Here is a 24,122-nt window from a genome sequence, read left to right on the forward strand (position 1 = left end):
CTGTCCCTGAAGACTGGGCAGGCGTTGTACCCCTTCCGGTAGCAGCTGCTACACTACTGCTTTCCCATTTTTAATGCGTTAGGTATCAAAGTGGGAAAAAAAGCGTACGCGTGTGAAGTGCGGGAAACCGGTCACGTGGTAGAGGTGCAGAGGGGGATGAAAGTTCAAAAGAGCCGTTTTTTCGTAGGCGCCGCCATATTGTGAACGCAGTGGCGCCGCCTATGAGCAGCGCCATACTGGCTTGGGTGAGAGCGGTCTTTTGCATGGCAGGTACACTGTTCTACTGACCATCGTCAGTTGCACTTCGCTCCTCAAAGATCCAGTATGTGGTGCGTCAAGTGAGTACCTGAACAACACTTTGTAACGTGGTGAGCGGGGTTTAAATCATGGATCTGGGACCTCGCAGAGGTGCGACGTAATGCTAAGGCAATTTTCTCGCATTTACCGCTAAATCTCCACTGAATTTTTTTTTCGTTCCTCTTTCAAGTGTGCAAACATATTCAAACCAAGCAGCAATAATGAAAACAGCTTGGAAAACAAAAGGTAAGTCTTCGATGCAACGATGCACCCTTTCGCGATATGTGAATTCTCATCTTTAATCAGAGAGCTCGTATCTGGAGAACAGCAGTGTCTCTCTCAATACGAAGGCCTGGATTCTCGGGTTGGTGACGTCACACTAGCATGCCACTGTCCTCATTTCAAACTGTGGCATTTGCAGTGCAGTACCACGAACACGAAAACCGTGATCGCCGTTCGATCGCTTGCTGGCGTGCGCTTTTGCTGCACATTGGCATCGTGATTAGTGGGCTTGACGTAGTGATTCCGACAGCTTTTGCAAGCCCTGTGCTATACAGAAGCTTCTAGTTTTTTATTAAAGTAGTATTGTCATTGTTGTAGCATATAATAAGCATAATAGATTATTTAGAGGTGTGATCAGGCTAGGATATGCTATAATATTTAGTGATCTAGCTGAGTGCAATATCCAGTCAACTTGAAGCGCGCAAATCTTTCTTCCCTATACGGATCGAGCCTAGTACGTTGCAGGCCGTGATAAACATCTGTTGGCAATGCACGATTATGCACATGCCTCGATGGTATACATTAACGGCGAACCCAAATGGCTCGTCGACGAGATAGAACACTATATTTGGTATTACCGTTTTTCTACCCAGTCAAAAAAAAAAGAATTATAGGTCCAATTGGAGAAATACCAATTGGGCCCAATTGGTTGTAAACCAATTACAATTTCGCCACCAGTTGGAGGGTACCAATTACATCCCATTGGTAAACCAGTTGATAAACCTATTGAAGCTATCTGGTCAACAAGTAACACATATGGTCGTCAAATTGAAGTTAACGTGATGCCCAACTTGTCCAATTGAAGCAACATGGTGCCAAATTGGTTAACGAGTTGAACACAGATGCCATCCAATTGAGTCTAAATGGTGCCTAACTGGTCAACCAGTTGAACATATATGGTCGTCCAATTGAAGCTAACTGGTCCCCAACTGGTCAACCAGCTGAAGTAGACTGGTATCCAACTGGTTAACCAGTAAACACATGTGGTCTAGATATATATAGCTAGGCCTACGTCCTTTTATAGTTTCGATCCTTTCGTTGCCTCTTTCGAATGAGGTAGGTAATCTTTCGCCGCGGTGCCAGTGCCTAACGATTTCGACATCTGATAGTGCCGTTATTTTGTTGCTCCCTTTTGCCTCCTGATTGACAAGTCCCACTCGAAGCTCAGCATTCACGCGATATTTTTTTAGTTTAATTATTACAAATAAGTGAGGCCAGTGTCGAGATTTAAGCGCGTTGTTTGAGAGCAAAACTTCATTTGTCAGCGAGCTAAAGACCCGATGGACTACGAGCATTGTGGGCAAAATTTGATATGCTGCGGAACCGGTGATCAGATTATGCGGCAGCTAGGTCGATACACCAAGACTAATGATTCCTGCTTAGTAATTTATTTCACTTGGCCAATTTGCTGCTCAGTACTTTACTTTTAGCATTGCCCAGTTTTTAAATGCATTTTGGAAACATTTTGAGGGCGTTTGTAATTTCTTTGTGGCTAAAATGGGGTGCATAAAGTTGGATGCGTGCAAGTTGTAATCGCAGCCCGCGATCGCAACCGAAACTGAACCCCTCCACCCCCCTCCCCAATGTTATCCCAAAGAAACAAACATAACTAAATCTTCAATAGTATGAGTTAAGTACTAATAAAGAATTCACATAAATATTACAAAACAATATTTTTTCAAGTAATTAGGCAGTGAATGCGAGCTTCTTTTTCACTCGACTACGATACGATAAGGCGGCTTACTTACCACGAATGGGCTGGGCCGGTTATGGCGGCCGATATGCAGCTAAATTCCTCAATCGTACGTAGGTTTTCGTAGATTTCTTCAGTTATTTACCATAAACATTGGGATCACGCGAATTAAAAGCCATAAGCACACATTTGTCTTCTGCGCGGACATCAAAATGGCCACTGACAGCCTCACGGATGGCAAATCAAAGGTAACTTTGCCTTACCGGAAATGTTATTTTTTGTGCTCCGTCCCTGTCTTGCGATGTGCTGCAGCGCTCAGATAAGTGTTAGTTCGAATAGATAAATTAACGCGATGTCGTGAACATCTGACGATTAGCTTATCAGCGACTACTGTGTAGTTTAGCGACTTTCCAGCTTACTAGAAGCAGAGAAGTGTTTTTCGTTGGTTGTGGCTGTTCTGCCGGCAGAATCGCTCGAAAGAAATTTAGCCGGTAGTTCGCAAAATATTTTTCTTGTTAGAAGTGTTCGGTTTCAGGTTTGGACAGGGATTTATCGTGCGGTATCCGTAATGCGTCGCTCACATTCCCACGTTCAGCTTGAATTCGACGTCAACATGACGTGCGGCGGATGCGGAGCCAAAGTGCGCGAGTCGCTGGAGAAGATCGGCGTACGCAACATGATGATCGACGTGGAGAAACAGAGTGTCGTCGTGGAGACCGACATTCCGTTCACCAAGGTCCAGGAAGCCATCAAGAGCACCGGAAAGATAGCCGTGCTCAAAGGATACGGCTCCTCTACGGGTACGTCGAATCGTATTCATGCTTGTCATACGCCGGTTAAGAGTACCGATGGCCGCGAATGCGCATGCGAGTAGTTGTCGTGCATGAGCAGTCGGCAATGACAATGGTGTGTCGGTAACTCTGTGCTGAAATGCTGTATTGGCCTGGCAGTGGCGTACCATTTCTCGAGTGTGTGTGTGGAGGGGGGGGGGGGGGGTCAAACCGCAAACGATCTGACCTCCCCCCCCCTCTCCACACACACACACACACACGAATGAAAAGAAAGGAGATAACCGAGGGGCCCGATTTTTATTACTCATATCGTAAGAAACCAACAAGCGAAGGCACCAAGGACAACACGGGAAATTACTGCTTCTTACTAATTGAATTAAAGAAATTATCAATTAATGCAATTGAAAGCGGATGAAAAAACAACTTGCCGCAGGTGGGGAATAATCTCACGCTTTCAGATTGTTCCCCACCTGCGGCAAGTTGTTTTTTCATCCGCTTTCATTTCCAATAAGTTGTCATTTAATTTGTCATTTTGTGCATCTCGTATGATGCATGAAAACACATGGCAAGACGGGCACTTAGTAATTATCTGGAACACTTGCATTTAAAGCAGGAAAGTGAAAGTTTTGCAACACATTGTGTTTCAAATTAAAATTATCACTATTTTCATGGAATTTCAATATTTTCTCATGCTGTCTGGGAAACATATCAATTAGCGGCAGTATGACACCCTGGAATGCTTCAACGAGAAACTTTCTACAAATGCTGTAATGAACATACACAGAATAAACATAGATTGCTCGTCACTTGGAACATTGCTTTGTACTTCAGATAAATATAAACATCATGCCTCGCATATTTTACCAAGGATACCAGGGCAAAACAACTAAATGCTGTGTATAACACATAAAAATTGAGAGAAAGCGACTATTCAGTAACTGTTTTCACTTTCATTTCCATTAATTTATAATTTCTTTATTTCACTTATTAAGCACAAGTAATTTCCCTTATGTTGCCCTTGGTGTCAATGTTTGTTGGCTCCTTATAAGTCTTACTAAGCTACTTCACGCATATTATTCAAACTTGCAGCACATTTCCAATCATAAGGGTTTCAAGATGTATACAACATATTTTAAACATTATTTTCATCGGTGCTTTTGCTTGTTGTGTACTACCTTAGCATGCACAATTGTGCACCCACCTCCCGAAGAGGCTAATCTCATGACGCCACCTCATTCAGTGTTGTCCTAAGCTGTGTTTCTTCTTCAGTAGCAGCCATTCTGCTAGTCTAGTGAACTGCCTAATTCCACTCCTTCCTTCTCATGTCAACTAATATATGGGCTACCCACACTAGTTTTCTCACAAATTCATACTGCTCTTCCGGTCTTAGAATGTTGCACATACTGCTTTCTGCTTGTCTGCCTGTTGTGCAGTTCTTAGTGTCCTCTCAAGCACCCAAGTCTCAACTACATGGGGTACTACTGGTAGAATACTGTACAAAAAAAAAATTGATCAGGATGGTCATTACCACAGAAAGCTTAATAAGGTGGCCTGGCGACAGTGGCCATGGATACGGCACAATCAACCAGCTCCATGTGTCTCGTCATGAGAATATACTGACACGAGCAGTGCCTTTGGAAAGGCACCTCGCACACTTTAGAAAGCAAAAAAGATGCACAACCACTCTCTTCAACACCAACTCTAATTTCTGCATTAATAGCAAAGTGCACAATACACAGCTTCAGACAAGTGGCTTCCCAGTGAAAGCACTCCGTCCAGGACATCCGAATTATTTCCCAATGTCTGTTCACTGGTTCGGACACAGATAGGACATATGCCGGACGTCCAATTTTGGGTGTCCTACCACGGACATCCTAAAGATATTGCGTGTGAATCTTTTTTGGATAATCTGCCATGGATGCCCCAAGGCTATCACACATGGACCTTATCAACTTACACATAAATATTTGTTCAAGAGGCTTTTTCTTTCAGTTTTCTCCAAATGGAATTATGTTTTCTCACATGTTCGAATTACAGTCCACAGCTATCATGTCGACAGCTTGCATGTGTCATACTTTGTGAATATTCTGCGGCAATTTACATTGAAAACATCAGTTAGTTCAGTGAGCCACTTGCACTTCGCAGAAGGCCTGGAAGAATGAGGAGTATGCTGCACTTTTGCATACATGCACGCACGTGTAACTTGTGCACACAATGTTTCTGCTCTTTTATGCATGCGTGCTCTGCCCATTCTATCTGTCAAACAGCGTGCGCTGTGACTGTAAGAGACATTAGAAAGTTTTAGAATTGGGGGCCCAAGTGGCTTGGGGACCCAAGAAAATTGTGGGCCACCAGTACACATGCACGGAACCCAAGCCAGTCTCGGGTTCTTGCGTTCACTTTAACCCAAGACCCAAAAATTGAAAGCTAGCGTGGGCCCCCAAGCTGTCTTGGCCCGCCCTCACGGGTGACGAGATATCGCGAGATAGCCAAGAGAGCCGAACGAGCCGCAGCCATCCAAAGCCGTTGTCTCTCAGGTGCCAAGCATGACTGCTCCGAGAACTTCGTACGCACGCTCGCACTTTACTACAGACGATGATCTCTGCATATTGCGAGAAATACTCGGAACGAATCCCTTTCAAGAGGTCAGGCTGTGGCCGCAGGTTGCGAAAAATCTTGTATAGGCAACAAGCAAGACGTTTTCGCTGCAGTCAATACACAACCACTGCGAGTTGCTTATGGCACAGTTTTTGCACAAGGATACTGCAAATCTGAAAAAGTAAGTACATATTTATTGCACAACTTCTTCCACTTGCAGTAGGTGCAGGTTAGCTGTGTGCTTTGCTTACCCTTATGTAATGTTTACTTGCCTTCGATATGCTGCCTACGTGATCTTGCGAGAGTAACGCGAATCCGCTTCCCCTGCCATGTGTAGGTACTCGCGGCGAGGGAACTTGTATATGCTGGCGCCCACCTCTGAACAGCTGTAATCACGCCCCTATGGACAATAAACGAGTGAGTGTTGAGCAGTCACCCTTTAAAGGATTAGAAACCAGTAAGATATCAGCTTCTGCCAGCACAACAAAGGGAAACCGCCCGCGAGACGAATTTGACACTAATCGGCAGTAGTCAACGGCATTTGATACATCGGCAGTAGTCAACGCGCCGGCGTAAACAAACCATGGAAGTTAAACACAAGGCTGAAGGCGTCAGGAAAATATTTATTGTATCCCTGCAAGGTACTACCAAGGGTTAGAAAAAGAGTTGAAAAATTGGCATGTATTTGAAACATCCAGATAGTACCGTAAATAACGGCATCGACCATTTGAGACTTGTTTGCAGTGCCATATATTATGTCCGTGACTCCTAAAGGGTTAACACAATACTGAAACAAGTTTAAATAAAGTGTGTGACGTACAGAAAACATAGGAAGCTAATTTTCTGTTATTGCAAGTCGGGAACTGAGGAACAGTATGCTGAAAAAGAGCAGCTTCTGACAGAAATTTTAGCTCTCGCAAAGGAATTTGGGTATGTCATCAGAGGAACCACCTTGAAAAAGGTAGTTGCTTGAATGCAGCCCGACACACAACCAGCGACTCCAACTGACCGCAGAACTGCAAATATTGAGCAATTAGTTGCAGCCCAAACAAGGGATACAGCAGCAGCAGCTCATTATGCCTAAATGGAAAATGCAGAAGAGGACGGTAATGCATGTTTTTCAATCAAATAATGAAGATGAAACGAGAAGTGTGATGCTGTAATATGCTTGTATCTAATAGCATGTTGTAGCATTTTGTTAAGCAGCAGCATGTATCCTGCAAAGGATCAGTTTGTATATAATAAACGTTTGTTTAGCTACTGCATCCAGTACGATTTACCTTAACTGATTCGAAGGTTAGGGACTTATGACTACACGAATACTAAACCAATGTGAAATGTTAATCATACTTTCGGTTTCCTTGCAGGCATGAAAGATTTTCAGCCCACAGAGGCATCACAAATTATGAATAGCATATACAATGACAATTATGTAGATGCGACGCCTCCAAGTGCACAAAGCGTAATAATATGCACCAACCCGAGCAGCCCATGAGGAGACGCCACCTCTCCACTACCCCAAGACAGCCAGCCGCAACCTCCAGTCTTGAGCCTCCCAAATGGCACCGAGTCACCTGGACCACAGTCCAGTCCCGATACGAGTAGTTTGGCACAAGGAGGAAGGAGGAATATGGTTCCACCATCCAACGCCCAGCCCAGCAATCGTATGCACGCCAGGAGCAGCACCCAGCAAAGGAAAAGAGGCAGGCAACTCATAATTTTCTCCTCTGTGTGGAGAGAGAGAGAGAGAGAATGAAGAGGAAAGGCAGAGAGGTTAACCAGATATGAGTCTCCGATTTGCTACCCTACACTGGGGATGGGCGATAAGGTTTAGAAAGATGACAAAGAGGAAAACGCTAAAAAAAAATGGCTGTGGCTTAGCTAAGGTTAAACCCAGGATGCGAAGCATACTAGCCTTTATTTTAGTTGTTGAACCACTGTTTAGCCTGGTGAACTGCTGTTGCTTGGCTATATTTGGTTCGGCTAGACGAAGAAACAACTCGTGCGTTACTCTGCTTCGCCTTCAAGAGTGGAACGCGACAGCGTTCCCGTCGACCCGCCAAGGGGTGTAAGACAATTGGCTACGGCGCAGCGACTACGCGCCCCGCATTGGACGCGGTGAGCGTCGAGCAACGCAGCGTTCGGCGCGGCAACGAAATGTGCGCCTGTGCAAGCGATGCATGCCTGAGCCTTAGAAACAGCTCGTTTCTAAGGCAACACCGCATTCACTAGAGGCGCTTTTGTACCACTTTGAAGCATCATACTCGTGGCTCAGTGGTAGCGTCTCTGTCTCACACTCCGGAGACCCTGGTTCGATTCCCACCCAGCCCATCTTGCAAAAGTTGAGCCAAAGCCACCTAGAAACAAGCGCAGCTGCTTATATACCGCCGCGAGTTGGAGCCCCGTTTCTCCTCTGTCGTGACGTCACGGTGTCACGTGGTCAACCTTGAAGGCGACGCCGCGAGCGACGGCGCGAGTTGGAGCTCCGTTTCTCCTCTGTCGTGACGTCACGGTGTCACGTGGTATGGCATGGGGTCACTAAAGGTCATTAAAGGTGACACCGCCGCGCCTGAGGAGCTGGGTTTAGCTCTAGTAATATGCTTCGCATAAAAAGAAAAAGAAAGAAACATGCACTATGCGCCTGCCTGCAGTACAGTCCACAGAGGGAATGCCTTCGCCACGAACTTGACCAACTGGACGACCAACTGCTATCCGAAAAAAGGATTCTACAACATTGAAGGCAACTAACATAGCAGAAGAAGGTCGTGCAAGTGCTATTGCGCTTTTTGCGATCTACCGGCCGTTGCGAACGCCTTTAAGTGGAACGCCTTTTGTGTGTGTGTGTCTCTGTGTGGAGCATTCTGCACTGAATATCTGTGCTGCCTTATACAAATCATCAGTGTGTGCCTTTTTCCCTCATAATTTAATGTCTCACAGGTCACCTTTATGATGTTATTCAGAATAATTTGATGCTGCAGGAAACAGTCATTTGGTCATGTGTTCATAATTAGCCCGTACACATTTTGAAAAGTAGTCCATGAGTGCACTTATAACTCACAGTTCCGCTTTTCTGACTCCATGCGGGATATTGGGCTCCATGATAATGTGCAGGTAAACTTTTAATGTCGAAGGGTGAGCGTTAAAGGGAACTTGATTACTTAAGTTAACACACTTTAGGGCGTCTTATACTTTTTATGAGCTGTTCGAAGAGTCATATGTAACAATTGTGTGCTTTCAATTACAGCTGCCAATCCTCCTTCTGGAGCCATCCTTGCATTTTTTGAGCGAAGGCTGTGGTTTGAACAGTCAACTAGAGAGAGAGATGCCGCACTAGAAGAGCGGCGCCTGGAGCTTGAAGAAAAGAAACTGTTATACGAGCAGGCGAAACTACAGCAACATATTGCTGAATGGAAAGCCCAAGTGGAAGATCGCACTGAAGAAAGGAGGCTTCAAAGAGAAGAGCGTGCTGCAGTACACAGGGAACGCGAAGCAGAAAGAAATATGTTTATGGCACAACAAAACGCTCTGCTTGATGTTTTGAAGGAAGTGTTGGCTAATAAAGGAAATTAAATGTTTTGGTTATTCACAGAAAGGATGTGTATTTGTGAACATTGTACATTTGGAAAGCTTCCTGCTCCAGCAACTTAATCGCATTTTGGTTACGCTACAGCTTCAAACTGTTTAGTCCGCATGAGCCAAAGTTCATTTATTGCATCAATAGGACAAATAAACAATATTCATACTAGCTTTTCTCTCTCAGCTGTTATGTAACACAAGGTATTCTTTCAGAGAAGGAGGACAAAGGTGAAAGAAAATTGCCACTTGGTTGCCATAAAGGCAAGTGTGGCAGTTGGTTAAAATTGTCGCTACTTTGTACATTTGTGGCACATTCTGGAGAAAGGCTTTCTGATCTTTTTTTTTTTTTGTAGTCCAAGAAGGCAAACAGACTGATCGTCTTGCCGAATCCACATTCTACTGACTGCTTTACAGTGCTCATGGCAGTATTGAATTCTTGCTGCTGTTCATTGAAATGTGAACCAGCATATGGCTGCATGAGCAGAGGGCGGAGGGGGTACTCAGGATCACTGTATGTAGTGAACATATTGCCCTGCATCAGCTGGAGAAGCTTCTCATACAGTCCGCTTTCCCGAAGTATTCCTGCAAAAGAGAAACAATTAGGAATGAACCTAATGAGCCACAGAATGTTGCACCTTGCTGTTTCAAAGTGGTTAGATTTAGGAGCAGTGCATTCGTTAGTAATGTGTTCTTACTGAGGCACCGCCTTAATATTAAAGTCGAATTATTATTTATGAAGTCACATGTCAAAAACAGTTGTGCTTAAAATGTGCTTTGCAGAAACTGCACTCAATACATGTGTGTAATTATCTTTCTGGCCAATCATATCGCAAGTGTGTGAACAATGTGGCTGGGAACGAAGAAATGAGGGGCCTTTGATTTACCTGCATCATGCCTGTGGCCTAAATATGGGCTGGCAAGGTCGTAGACGATGCCGTTGGCACACATAATGGCCTGATATTTGACAACATGCTCCTGTTTGTGCCCGGAGAAGTACATTCGCTGGTTGTACGTTGGTCGGCAGATCGGTCGGGCAGTTCCATCGATGAAACCCCAGCAGTTAGTCAAAGGTGCACCTCGATCATGTACAGCCTGCAATTCAGAATGTAGATTATTGTTGCCGCAGTATTTATTGCAATATTGCTCTACTAAAAAGATTTCAACAACTAGGGCAACAGGCGCGTCACACTTGCTTGTACTGGAAAATGCATAACACGAAAGTACACACACCATAGGTGACTTTCCTAGTTCGTATGGCATGTGTCAGAGGAAACGAGTTAAAACGCCGTCTGTACACTTCCATTTTAACGGCAGTCTATCAAAAGCTTTCATAGCGAATTAAACAAAAAGCCAAGGTTAGAAACATTATTTTTACAGATATCCTACGACGGCTACAGTTGCTAACCTAATTGCAATAACGTACATGTTTTAACCTTAATGCAACAGCGTGTATGTACCTCAGAAAACAGAGCGATGTTGGCGAGGTTCAGCCAACGATGATTTGTGAATGACGGGAGGTAAAAGAAGGTCGTCTCAAAGTGGCCGAAAACAGAGGCAACTATGCTGGACATCACGGAGGTATGTTGTCTGAAAACGTCTTCTAAATCACACCGCCTGTTAGGATATGCGAGTCGCTGAAGGGCAATCAGGAGAGCTTCTTTACCGGATACTTGTACTCCCTGAATGCTCTCAATCGTATTGGGGATTAAGAGAGCAGATAACAATTCATCAATATTTGCCTTCTCAAAACGGAACATTCTCTGAAAGACGTCATCTTCAATACTTCCGACGTCGAGCCATCCTTTGCATGACGTATACTGCCGCCGGCCATGTCGTCGGTAAGTCGCTTCTGGCAATGGTAGAAAGAGGTCTTCGATGCCAGCCCAACTCAAATCAGCGTACAGCAGATGGTTGCAGAGCAAACTTTCTGTACGTCGACTGATTTTTGCCATTTCACGCGGGTGAACTTGCAGCTTCGCAGTGCGTCACAAGAAAACACGAACTAAGAACACTTGGCTTCGATTGGCTTTGCTTGGCTTATAATTGCACACCTAATTCGAAATACTAACCGGTACTAACACAGTGACTACGTTTCTTACATTTTATTGTTCGCTCTTTTTGCTCAAAAATGCATTCTGTTCGTTTTCCCTTGTAAGGAAAGAGGTTCTTTTTTTTTTTTTTTGCTTTCAAGCACCTTTCTATTTTCCACACTGCGGCGCCCCGAGCGCTCAACCCAACGCTGTCTGCTTTCGACCCAATCCTCAAGCTCTGCTGCTCCTCTAAACCCAAGAGCAACCAACACAACGCGGCCTGGGGACCCAGAGCCTTGGGCCCCCAATTCTAAAACTCTCAATAATAGCAAACACTATGCAAAAGGCCCTGTCTAGGTTCGTAAAATGTATGCAGCATGTCCCCATGATGTTCCTCACAGATATGCAAGGGATGTCTGCAGGACATGGAAAGTTTGGCCAGTGGACGTCTGCAGGATGTATTTGACGCACTCCTAGGATATCCCATGTCCTGGCAGTGGATGTCCACAGGATATCAATAGGATGCACTGTTGTTGCTGGGTTGCCACCACAGGGGTGTTTACATAAACATCCAAGTGAAGAAAGGGCGTCCGGCACTTGGTTGGCGTGGTTTCACTTGCGCAGCGTTGGCCAAGTAGCCTTACAGAAATGCAAGACCACAGTATTGTTTATGTGAGAGTGATTGCCATAGGTGCTAAACCACAGGAGAGTCCACATGAAGAAGGGGTAGCAGACGCTCGGTCGGCAAAACTTTGGTTAAAATACTGTGATTTTATACTTGTCAAAGAAAGGGGTAAACTGCGATTCATGAATGGAAACACCTGCTGTATGCACATTAGCGTATTTTTATTTGTCTAGAGATTTCCTTCTTGTGATCCAGGTCTCCTGAGAGTATAAAACAGTCTAAATAAACGCACGGCTGCACAGCTTCAATAAGCTGACTATGAATCAATAAACTCGTGTTGTCTTGCAAATCTATTGATTATTACCACAATCTTTGGTATATTAATCTCGAAACCCAATCCTAGACTTTGTGGCTTAAGGTCTTCATTTCGGTATTGCTGAACAGAACAATGCCATCGGAAAAGCTGAGCTTTCTTAGGTATTTTATGCCGATCAGACCTAATCCAGCCAAATCTAAAATACTCAATACTCAGTTCAAGCATGGAGTGGGGAAATGTGTCTCCTCAATGGTATTGAAAGCTTAGAAACAGCCACAGCAAATCCGGGTTGTTGTTGCATTGTTTTTAAGGGTCATTAATCACCACAGTTTCATCACATGTATATAGAGCACTTAGAAAATGTATCCATTGCCACTGTTCCTGCCTGTGTTCCTGCCTCTACGTAAAGCATTCTATACTGTCATAGCTAACCTTAGTACGCAGCAAAGCGGAGCTAAAGAATAATGAAATCTTCCATTCAATTCAAGTTTGCTCAGGTCAGTCTGTGTTGACTGAGAAATGGGTACCCTCTGAACTGAAATGGATGAAAGTAATTCAGTTGGTGCAAGTGGGGAAAAAAAAGAAGTTAGAAACATGTCGAACATCTCCTCTGTCCAGCTCCAAGTGTTGCTGCTGCTGTCTCCGAGGTCTTCGGACATTCTGGAATTATGGGAGTGGTGCGCTTTACCCAAGGCACCGACGGAGCATGCATCATTGACGGAGTCATTGATGGCCTCAAGCAAGGGCAGACACACCGGCTACGCATCCATGAACTGGGTGATCTCTCGAATGGCTGCGAAAGGTAAGCAGGAACTTCCTAACCCCATTCACTTCCGCAGTTCGTGCTCAGCTGGCCAGGCCAGAGGAGGCCAAAGTGCAGAAAGCTGGCGCAGCACCCGCCAACGTTAAAGCAGATGTCTTCCCAAGTTTTTCCTAGAAGGCAGCGCTCTGCAGGCTGTTTTCTAGTTGCTTTGGTTTTTGCACAGTAGATGGACGTAGCTGTTAACACTTTCAGCAGAAGTTTATGGCAAAATGATGAAAAGCTTGCTGCTCGCCAGACTCTCCTCTATTGTTGCAACCGTAGCGAAGTGAAAGCCATACCAATGTTCCTACAGGCTTCTGAGTTGGCTCATTTTTATCAGCATACCACTGACTACTATTAGCAAAATCCCTCGAGGCTGTGCTTAGTGTGCAAAGGCAAAGGCAAGAAGTACAAGAGGTGTCGTTCTTCCAAAAAATCCAAACAAGCCACTTTATACTTCTAGAGGAGGCATGATAAGCAAAGAAAAAAAAAAGGAAAATTATAGACAGGTGGCGAAACTGTCCAACTTTCTCCACCAGTTCACCTTGACGCCATTAATTTTGACACCATCTGTTTGGGCCTAATTGATTTTTTATCAGTAAGGATGGATTATAGTGTATCCTAGACAGAAGTTAGCAAGCTTCAATAACTTTTACTGAGTCACTCCAGCCCAAATACAACAAGATACTTTGAAATCTGTGACGTCACACTGATGTGCTGGTACTGGGGCTTCGGCAGGAAACTCAAGAATTGATACTTTGACCTTTATTTTGTCTTCTAATCAACCTGTGACCATGAAAATAATGTGAATAGAGTTTTCTAAGAATGCTTTATCAGTTTAAACTGATTTATTGTTTCTCTTTAATTTCTCTTTTAAGGATTAGGACATTGACAGTGACTCCAGCCAAATAAGGGAATTTATTAGGCCGACGTTTCGGAACCCATTTGGCTCCTTCTTCAGGGGGTATTCTTTGGAGGTGGCAATGTGCAGTTTTTAGTAGGTCTCAAAGTCCTAATCAATTTTCCTAACCAGAAAGGTAATTCTGTCGAAATATGTAGCTTCAACTCTTTGAAGGAGTGCTGACATATAATTTTGAGCTCTAATGCAATCTTGTCACCTGCAAATGGATGATCTTTAGCAAGTATGAACATAGGCAAACCACACAAAATATATTTTATACAATACTACACTTGCTCTTGATATGCACGAGAGAAAGAAAGAACTAGGACAGAGCATTGCACAGTGTGATTGAACCTAGACGAATAGGCCCAGCATGTGATCGTCATGTCAGAGCATGAAGTAAGTTATAGTGCTGCCGCTCTGCTGGCAGAGCTACAGCAACGCAGCCTAAGTACACATTTATTCAAATCTATCGGGAATCAAACATTCTTGCCCAGTAGGCTGAGTCTCAGAGTCTCAGCTGTCAGGCCTGCACTGCAAGGGAAAAGGCAAAAGGAGTGGCTTCATGTAGAGTTCACTTTCCAAGGCTGTACAACATAATGCTACTCTCTTGTAGTATGTTTCCTTCCTTTATGTTGATATGCCTGAACTGGGGTTATTCAACGTTGTCGTGATGTCATGACACAACGCCAACTTTGCTGATTTCATGTAGCAGTAATACTAGGCATGACAACATTGCTCACGAAGAATTAAACCAGTGCCTCATGTGCCTTTCTTCAGGCTGTGCTCGCACAAGGCAGCCGTAAGAAATTGCGGGAAGGCTGCGAGCCAACGTATCATTACATATGCAGCTCGCAGATACCGAAGCCAAAACTGCTTCATAGGAACAAGTATTGTAGTAAAATATTTTGGTGCTCTGGCATGGGCATCATTATACGGACGTATGGACGGGCACGTTTCCTCATTGGGTAGGCATAGAAATGATTACGCATTTAAAAGATTCAATTTTCATAACGTCTGCATGCAGCCTAGAATTCAGAGTCGAAGTGTGCAGTTAGTATATAGGGACAGCACTCCGGTCTACTTTTCGACAGCTTGTATAGCAAAACTGCTTGGATTTAGAGCTCTTTTGGGGAACCTGCACCACGTAAACTTTTGATGTTGACTGTGCACATCGGGTCAGCAGTCACGTTTAGTAAAAAATCAGCATAGAAAACATTTTCAGTGCTCAGCAAAACCGAGGTGAAAATATGAAACCATTGTAGTAGCAGAAAAAAAAGAGGGAACTCTAACACTTGATACCCTCTTGCAAACAGCTGTCACAAACACTCAGTAACAATAGTGATAGGAAAAAGGGGCTATAGACCCAGCCTCCTCTGGATTCCACCTCTGATTGTCGGCAGGAGCGGCAGCTTCGCACAGATGCACTGAGTGGCGTGGTGTGATGTGATGTCACTGCATGCGAAAGTCAAAAATGAAGAAAGGCAAATGATTTGTCAAACAATGAAAAAGCGTTAAGAAACTCACATGGAAAGCTGCTTCACAAGTACCAAGAGAGAAAATTTTACTGTTGTTTCACGCAACATGACTGTGACGTCTCTGAGTTGTCGAAACCCATGATGAATTTATACCCCTGTCACTCAGGTACTTTGGATCGCTGTCGAGTCGAGTCCGGTTCAGGTGCTTCTACATGGGCACTTTCAAGCACAATTTTGCATGGTCCAGATCCTGTAGATCATGATTGTAGGCTGTCATCTGCACCCTAACACTGAGTGAGCTCAACCAGCACTATCCAGATTGTTGAACTGGGCAACAGCTACCATTTTTTAATCGTGACAGAAAAATTTGGTCTGTATCGGGCTTTACTGTGATGAGAAATGCCCCTGTTGCACCGGCATTAAAAGAATGGCTGAGAGCCAAAGCGATACAAACTGCCGCTTTCTTCTTGCAATGTTAACCCAACTCGTGGAGTGAAGATGCCACACAGTATGGTCCACATTCATTTGACAAATAAGCTGCCAAATTACACACCTGTACTAAAGCACTGAACTGCTTCCAACTTGCTACTATAAAAATGTTATCGATCAAGCGGCGCTGTCAAACATAAGAAAGCACGAAGTCTGTTGCACACGCAAATCAGCTGATGCTCGATGCATCACTCAAAGCATGTTGAAGTAAAGCTGTGGTGATATTCTCATCAGGAGCAGACTGTTATGACTGAGCTACAAAGCAAAGCAAGAACATTGCCACATATAACAGCAAGCATTAAGTAATAAATCGCAAGCTTTTGCATTCCAACTTATTTGATTCAGTACACGGCAGTTATCCGTACATGCCTGCCTGTGCTCCGTTTCACACCATTTACTCAGGAAACAGTAGAACATGACAGATGACTGCAAGCCTCGGGTGTTTTTGTCACTGTTGTGGCACTTCACCACACAACAGTATGGGGCTCCTTGGCTACCTTACCGCAGAACCATCACGAAGCGATGACAACGCAAGGAGCAATTTTGCAAGGATTGTGGGCATCATGAGCATTGTGAGTGTCTCTCAGTGCCGGCTGCCTGATACATGTTGATGTCATTGTCTGCTAGTGAAAAGAGTGGTGTTGGCGCCTGTCTGCAAACTTGAGGCTGGGAGCCCTATGACCAGACACCCATAACAGTTTATTCATTCATTCATTCATTCATTCATTCATTACAGGCTGCAAACTATCGGCAGGTCATAGCTGGCTATACAAGGGAAAAATACATTTGTGGGGAATCGCACTTTTTTACTGGCATGCTTTGTTCCATGCATAAAATTTCCGTGCATTGGGAAGCAAGGGCCCCAGCCAGGAATGAAGCATGTGACGTCTGCGTGTCTTGATAGCCCAGTAAATGGGACACTTACCTGCTGCCGTTCACTCGCATCAACGAAGCAAGGTGCCCCCTGTCACGTCTGCTAATCTCACTATCTGGAGTCATTGTGTTTCTGCGTTATCTATTGCTGTTGCAACGACTCCTAGGGCTTTTAATTGTGGGAACTCCTCTACTGCTGTATCAACATTTTCTCACGGTCTCGCTTTTATGAGCTCTCTACTAATGTAATCGCTGATGTGAAAGGCTTTTTTAACGTTCGCTTTTCTTCAACCTTGGGCCGTCTACGTTTAAACTACCTGAAGTCTCCAACTTCATGGATTTTTTTTTTTGTTTTCTCACAAAAACATATTTGGCATGAACATGGAACGTTGCTTTCCATTCCCAACTGAAATTCGCTGATATTCAGCATAGTGCAAGGTAGAAGATTCAGTGTAGTTCCTCAAGAAGAGGTTGGGAGGTGGAATACCAACTTCTAGAGGATGTGAAAAAAATTTGTCATGGTGGTCGTTGGTACCTTTATAAGCTATGCCTCCTGGGGCGCTGTGTCAAGATGGAGGTTGATTTCATCAAATTTGTGTTTCTATGTGCAATGCATATGTTCCTAACTATTTCATTTAACCATATCTACTCATATATAGAGTATATTTTATACATATATGGTTAGTGCATATACATATATTGGATATTCTTAGAGGTTAATGCCTCACAGTACATCTTATATGTATAACCAAAATAATTCTTTTAGAGGTTACAAAGTGGTCTTTTCATCTGATTATTAGGACAAGCAAAAATTATTAACATAGATGAATAAATGTGCAGATGTTTCTTTTAATATGCTTACACAATCATTTATTCACTCATTCATTCTATTCGGAATGAATGAGTGAATAAGTATGGTGTGTTTTGATATATATCTTTTTTTTTTTTCACTTGCATAGTTAATTGTCTTGCATGCTGGTTGTCCTGATCGTTAAATATTGATCTAGCTGCTGTCCAACATGTACTCATGCAGATCCACACTAGTTTTCGACGTTCGCTCAATGCTTGTGAATTGTATCTCTATTGCTTGAAGGAAACAAATATATAAAAGGTCATGGACACCACTCGTTTTTTACCAAGTTATTGAAGTTTTGTTGCTTATTTTCAGCACCGGTGATGTTTATGACCCCCATCCCATCACAGAAGATCACAAGAAGCCTAGGGTAAGTTACAATATGGCATTACTGTTGTGAAGCCCATTCAGGCAGGACTTGCAGTGCATTCGCTTGCGTACAAATGTAGACCGAACTGTGGAGAATATTTTGAGCGTGCAAGGTCCTGCAATGAATTTCATGAACTCGCCACTGTGTGGCGCTGAAGGCAGCACTATACTGCACGAGTGCTTCTGTCAGATTTCATCACCTCTTTATTTTAGTGTCTCACAGCGGTGATATGATTGATGTGTGGCAGAGTTCTTCAGATATACTAGTTTCGTAACTACTTCAAACTTGGGTCAAGGTCACTCTTACTCATTGCCTGCTGAAATCGACATGTTTGCACCGCGCAAAAAACGAGGACTGAAGGAAGAACACAACACAGGCTCTGTGTTAAATGTTCTTTAAGTGGCTAATATGACTGAAAAGAAACGGTACCAATTGGGAATACTGTTTATTTCACCTTGCTTACAGCACTTGTTGATATCTTGTCGTGCTCAAAAAAGGGCATTTTACAGTTAATTCGTGTTCTCCATAGGTGACATAACAGTCAGCATATCCTGAAATCCAGGTGCTCACTTCGTATGAGTTTTGAAACATAGTGCACATATGCAGTTTTCCAATTGTTAAAATTGTAGAGCTCACATGTGTGGTAGGTTGGTTCTGAATGGCATGCACTGTTTGTTTGTTTGTTTGTTTGTTTGTGTGTGTGTGTGTGTGTGTGTGTGTGTGTGTGTGTGTGTGTGTGTGTGTGTGTGTGCGTGCTGGAATTGGGGAAGTGAAAACAATGGTGTCAAATTTCTTGCTAAACTGGGCAAGAGTGGGAGGGAAATGCATTAAATGTTAGTGTAGCTGCATGACTGGTTCTTAGTATGACTTTTTCAGACGTTTAGGGGACTCAGGCACATATCTTCACTTAACTACAGTTTCACTGGTGATGGGCTTATATTACATTGGATGGTGTTTGAACCACCACCTCCCATTCTCGAAGAAGCAGTTATCGCATATGTCCACAAAACTTTAGTTGCCAACCGTCTAGAGGTTAGTGGGACAGTCAAGACGTTTGAGGTAAAAGACGCGAGTCCCAATTTGACCCAGTCTAGATAGCCAAATGTCCCGACTTTTGATTATTTCTACTGTATAACAATAAGCTAGATTTCCTTTTTGTAGTACTTGACATCTTGATAGCACATTCTTCTCTGATGAACATAAAAGCAGTTAATTTTATTTTTGTCATCGTTCCAGTTCTGTTGCACATCCTAACTGTTCGCAGTACCTCTATCTATACTGGTAGCTGTGTTATACAGGCAATAATGGCATCTTTCACGGTGCGAATTGCAATGTGCTAGGAGTAAAAGCAGTTGTGCAACTTTTTTGTACATGCAGACTGACAGGATTGTCACCAGCCCCTACCCCTGTCTTAATTTGTCCACTCGAGAGTTGACAACCTGACATGAAGCTGGTACAAATGGGCTTAAATGGTTTACTGAGGAGGGGGAAGTCGGTAGTCACTGCTTACCTGCTTGATCCAAAACATAGCAGTGCGACTTGGGACATAATACAAAGACGAGACAAGGACAAGCACTGACTTTCAACAGAGAATTTGTTGCATTTGAAAAATATATTCATGTTGGACAATGACAACAAAAAAAACAAGGTACTAGCCCAGTATGTGATGTTAGCACTGTGATAATCTGCATTCATGGCACCGTTTGTTGAGTAGTTCTTTTGGCCTGGAAACGAGTAACTTGTTGGGCCATTCATACTCACCAGACCTTGCACTCAATTACTTCTTTTTTTACACAAAGATAAAAAAAAGCATTACACTGAATGCATTTTGTTCAGATTGTCAAGGGCATAGAGCTGTTGTGAAGGCAATTCCAGAAAAGAAGTTGCAAAATTGAGTGGAGTAGGAGTAGAAATTTATTGAATGCAGAGTAGGGTGTCAGAAGCTTATGCACCATGAGATCTGGCAAAAAGCTGAATATTTAAACAGCCCGAGCACACAGTGTGCTATAAAGATAGTTGGACATCAGATTGAGAAACTAGCTGCGCTCATGTATTGATACAGTTGTATCCCAGTCCACAACACATTTCAGTTTTTGCCAGGATTGGTGTACTAATTGTGTCTGACATAACGCAGCGAGCTCACATCATTGTCTCCATAAGTTGAATGTACAAATCGAAGCTTTCAAATCTTTTTACTGTGGTGATACATTTGTTGCAGCAGTTCTCACATTACTTCTCTGAATAGCCTTCTTTTTCTTACTTCCTTTTTTTCCCAGAGATATGGTAGCCTTGGTGAAATAGACGTTGACAGCAATGGCCGGAGCGTCTTTCGAAGAACCAATGACATTGTGAAGGTCTGGGACATCATCGGCAGGTCTTTGGTTGTCTGTTCTGAATCCTCCAACAAATCCCACACTAAGGATGAGGGCTGCTCTCGGTACGTTTTGAAACACTTGTAAGAAATGAATGAATGAATCAATCAATCAATCAGTCATTGGAGGTGGAAGCTGGGGTTGGCCTGTGTAATCATCTGTGCGGTCTTGTGAATTCAAAAAAAGAAAGGAATTAACCAATTACATTTCAACGTCTGTACAATGAAATATAACTTGTATAACAAAGGATTATGTCCAGGACGAATTTCCTATCTTTAATTTGTACTGACAACGCTTCTAGAACGAAAATCACTATAATGAATTTGCCTGTACAACGATGAAATTTAGGTGCCCCAATGGTTCATTTGTTGATTTACAGCAATCGCCACGTTCTGTGCCCTCTGCAGGTACTTAGCTGCACTCTGCATTAGCGCTAACAACAACACTAGCACCCGCTGTGGTTGCTCAGTGGCTATGGTGTTGGGCTGCTAAACACGAGGTTGCGGGATCGAATCCCGGCCGCGGCGGCCGCATTTCTATGGGGGCTAAATGCGAAAACACCCGTGTACTTAGATTTAGGTGCACGATAAAGAACCCCAGGTGGTCGAAATTTCCGGAGTCCTCCACTCATAATCAGAAAGTGGTTTTGGCACGTTAAACCCCATAATTTAATTTTTAACAACACTTGCAGCACACTTGACAAGCGTACCAATGTCAGCTAGTGTTACAGTCCTGCTGCAATTAATCAATTCGTATGCAACTTGTACATCATCACATTGCAGTCGATGACAACATGATGATGTCGTGATGACTGACAATGTCTTGAAAGTGATCTAAGGTGGAAAGGAAGCGAATGTCAATGAAGGCAGCAGTTACGAAGTTCCTGTAAGTGTACCAAGGATATTGCAGGCAAGGGGGGCAGTAGCAGCAATCCATGATCGGCAGCTTTACCTTGTGTAGCTCCTGTGTTTCGCTGCATAGCAAGCTGTGAACCTTGGTGCAATAGGGTTGGCTGCAGGCACACATACTGTCAGACGAAGTGTGTGCAAAAAAATTAGCAACTTTTTTCACTAAGCCTCCCTTCAGGTTAATTCAAGGTTGTCTTTTTGTTGAATAGGCATTGCCATCTCTATTGGGAGCCGTACGGTGCACGTCCTTTACAACGAAGAATTTTGTAGTTTCCTAGAACTTCGTTACAGAGGTATCTGACTAATCGGTAATGTAGCGTTAGAGTAGAAGCCATAGCTTGCCTATTATAAACATGGGCGTGGTCCTGCGAATGTAGAAAATAAAGGAAAGAAAGTTCCTGAGCAAGGACTTCATCAATGCAGGATGCTGTTTGAGCACATTGCAATAGAGCTGCCCTTATGGTGAAGAGATTGTGTTACTCCCAGCTATTGTGAGCTGAAGCATTTTCGCTATACCCACAATTGCATGAAAATCTCTGTCTTGGTTCTTCTGATAGGCTCTCCTAGCACGCTCTATGTGGCACACCAGACTAGTGCAAGACTAGTTTGCTTTCTCAATATCGTTGTGCTATCTTGTTATGCCCACACATGTATTTATCGCATCTGCTGTGGCCCGAGACGAGAGTTGCAGCATCGATAAGCGAACAAAGACTGTTTGATGCGGCTTCCGAGTGTGAGTGGCATAATTATATTACTCTGCAGCCTTGCCTGTGGCATCATCGCAAGAGCCTCAGGCGTGGCCCAAAACCCAAAGAGAATCTGTGCCTGCGACGGAGTCAGCGTCTGGGATGAGCGAACCCTGCCCAACGTTAAGAAGCACGAAGCCTGAGCGAGCTCGTACAAGTGGTGACATCACTTCCTGTGGGTCGTTTATCCTTGCTGGTTCTGCATTGGTGCAGATCAAACCCAGTTTCTATGCAGAGTTGGTATTTGCATTCAGGGGACGGTGTCACCGAGATTAATGCAAAGACTATAGTTACTATTCTCAGAAGAATAACAAAAATTTCCTCTGTGGCGTGACCAGCCAACTATCGGTGTGTGATATTGCACAGCTTACAGACGACTATTGATACGTCGAATTCGCATATAATGAATCCTTCTAAAAGTTTCGGGACTTGAATTTTTATGTATACTGTTAGACCTTGATTTAATGATGTTGACGGGGCCCTTGAATCAGGGACTTCATTGAGTCAAAAACACTCCTGTGGATAACGTCATAATTTTTTCAAAAGCAAAAAAACGATCCTAATTTGTACTCATTTAGAGAGTGAGCCCCTTGAGCATGTCTTGTGTTTCTTCATAAGAGCAGCAAACCTTGTAAGGGGATCAGTGGTGTCTGTCATCTGAAGTGAAACTTGGTGTACTAATAATTTCACCATAGTTGCCCCTCATAACTTCGTTAAATCGAGGGAGACGTCAAGCTCACTTCATTGCTTCGGGGTTTTCAATACATCAGGCTCCACGTGTGGGAAAAACGAAAGCAATTCATCAAATATAAAATATTGTAAAATGAGTTTTCGTTATATTGAGGTCTGGCTGGATTCGGCTTCGACTACAAGCTGAGTTTGCACTGTGCGCTTGACCTGGACCAAGCTTCTAAGAGCCGGTGAACAAACATAATGGATGTTTCCCACTGATTACCGATAACATGCGTTGCGTCTTATGCATGGCGCCTTTTCTATGTGCATTCCGTCTAGAGATTCTGTAGTATAAATGATGTTTTGCACATACATTGCATTTATACCGCAAAGCTTTATTGCTGCTGCTGCACGTCATTTCAAATGACAATAAAGTGATATTTTTTTGTTACGTACGTGTCACATGTTCTTGTTACATAAATGGTTGTCATAAGCACCTGCATCGATCATGTTTTGTTATTGCATTTGCCACCGTTCACGGTGACTCAATGGGTCACCGTGGCTAAGCAATAGGTCGCGGGTTTGAATTCCAAGCCGCAATTGAGGGGTGTAGAATGTAAAAAAAAAAAAAGAAACACTCTTGTACTTAAATTTTCATGCGTATTAAGGTTGTGTAACCCCAAGCATTTAAATATTTAAATAATCCAAAATCCTCCACTGTGGCACTCACGACATGTTTCTTGCTCTGCAGCCACTTCTGGCACATGCAGTAAGCAAGTGCATAGCCTTCAAGATTGGTTTCTGTTAGAGGGAAGCCGTCGCTGGGGAGAGAATTTGGATGCCACCTATTGCTTTGGTACACAAAAACAAAAACAAGCTAAAGACTGAACATAGCGATTATCAAGAACCCGCCCCGGTAGCTTGCTCACTATGGTGTTGCACTGCTGAGCTCGAGGTTATGGGTTCCTTCCCTGGTGCATTTAGGATGGGGCTGAAATGCAATATGCCCCTGTACTTGACCATGCACACTTTAGAGAACACCAGTGGGTAAGAACTAGTCTGGAGTGCACGTCTCCAGTGTACCTCATAATCTGATCTTGGTTTTGGCATGTAAAACTACAGCAATTAATTTTTCGCTTAGCTGCTTGCTAGTACGACAGTGATGTGTAATTATTCAAGTGAAATTTTATTCGCGTGCAGGTGAACTTTTATGCGCAGACGAGGTATGGTGTACACCAGTTTGATGTAAATACAGATACGTACAAAAAACAACAAAGAACCCTTAAATGAACAAAGACTTGCGCGGGCTTTGACATATGCAGCATACACCGAAGTTATCCCTTCTGTGCCCGACTTCAAGTCGAGAAATGCTAATTTATAGCCACCAACCTGCAAAAGCCTGTCTTGAAATGCTACCAACTCGCTCAAACAAATACACTCGGTGATCCAT

At 43.5% G+C, this 24,122-nt stretch overlaps 1 protein-coding gene across 1 annotated transcript; it reads left to right on the forward strand.

Moving 5' to 3' along the window:
• Positions 1 to 2,333: 2,333 nt before the first annotated feature.
• Positions 2,334 to 23,123, forward strand: LOC126544964 (copper chaperone for superoxide dismutase-like). The gene is made up of 6 exons (XM_050192548.2): positions 2,334 to 2,520; positions 2,868 to 3,072; positions 12,827 to 13,010; positions 17,920 to 17,974; positions 20,251 to 20,411; positions 22,017 to 23,123. The coding sequence occupies exons 1-6, from the start codon at positions 2,485 to 2,487 to the stop codon at positions 22,141 to 22,143; spliced, it is 768 nt and encodes a 255-aa protein (XP_050048505.1). The 5' UTR covers positions 2,334 to 2,484; the 3' UTR covers positions 22,144 to 23,123.
• The last annotated feature ends 999 nt before the right edge of the window (positions 23,124 to 24,122 follow it).

This window comes from Dermacentor andersoni, chromosome 10, assembly GCF_023375885.2.
Source record: "Dermacentor andersoni chromosome 10, qqDerAnde1_hic_scaffold, whole genome shotgun sequence".
Lineage (NCBI taxonomy): Eukaryota > Metazoa > Arthropoda > Arachnida > Ixodida > Ixodidae > Dermacentor > Dermacentor andersoni.

Coding starts and splice junctions, on each gene's coding strand:
- LOC126544964 (XM_050192548.2), top strand. CDS start 2,485: ATGGCCACTGACAGCCTCACGGATGGCAAATCAAAG. Junction 13,011..17,919: donor CTCTCGAATGGCTGCGAAAG/GTAAGCAGGAAC, acceptor GCTTATTTTCAG/CACCGGTGATGTTTATGACC. Junction 17,975..20,250: donor AAGATCACAAGAAGCCTAGG/GTAAGTTACAAT, acceptor TTTTTTTCCCAG/AGATATGGTAGCCTTGGTGA.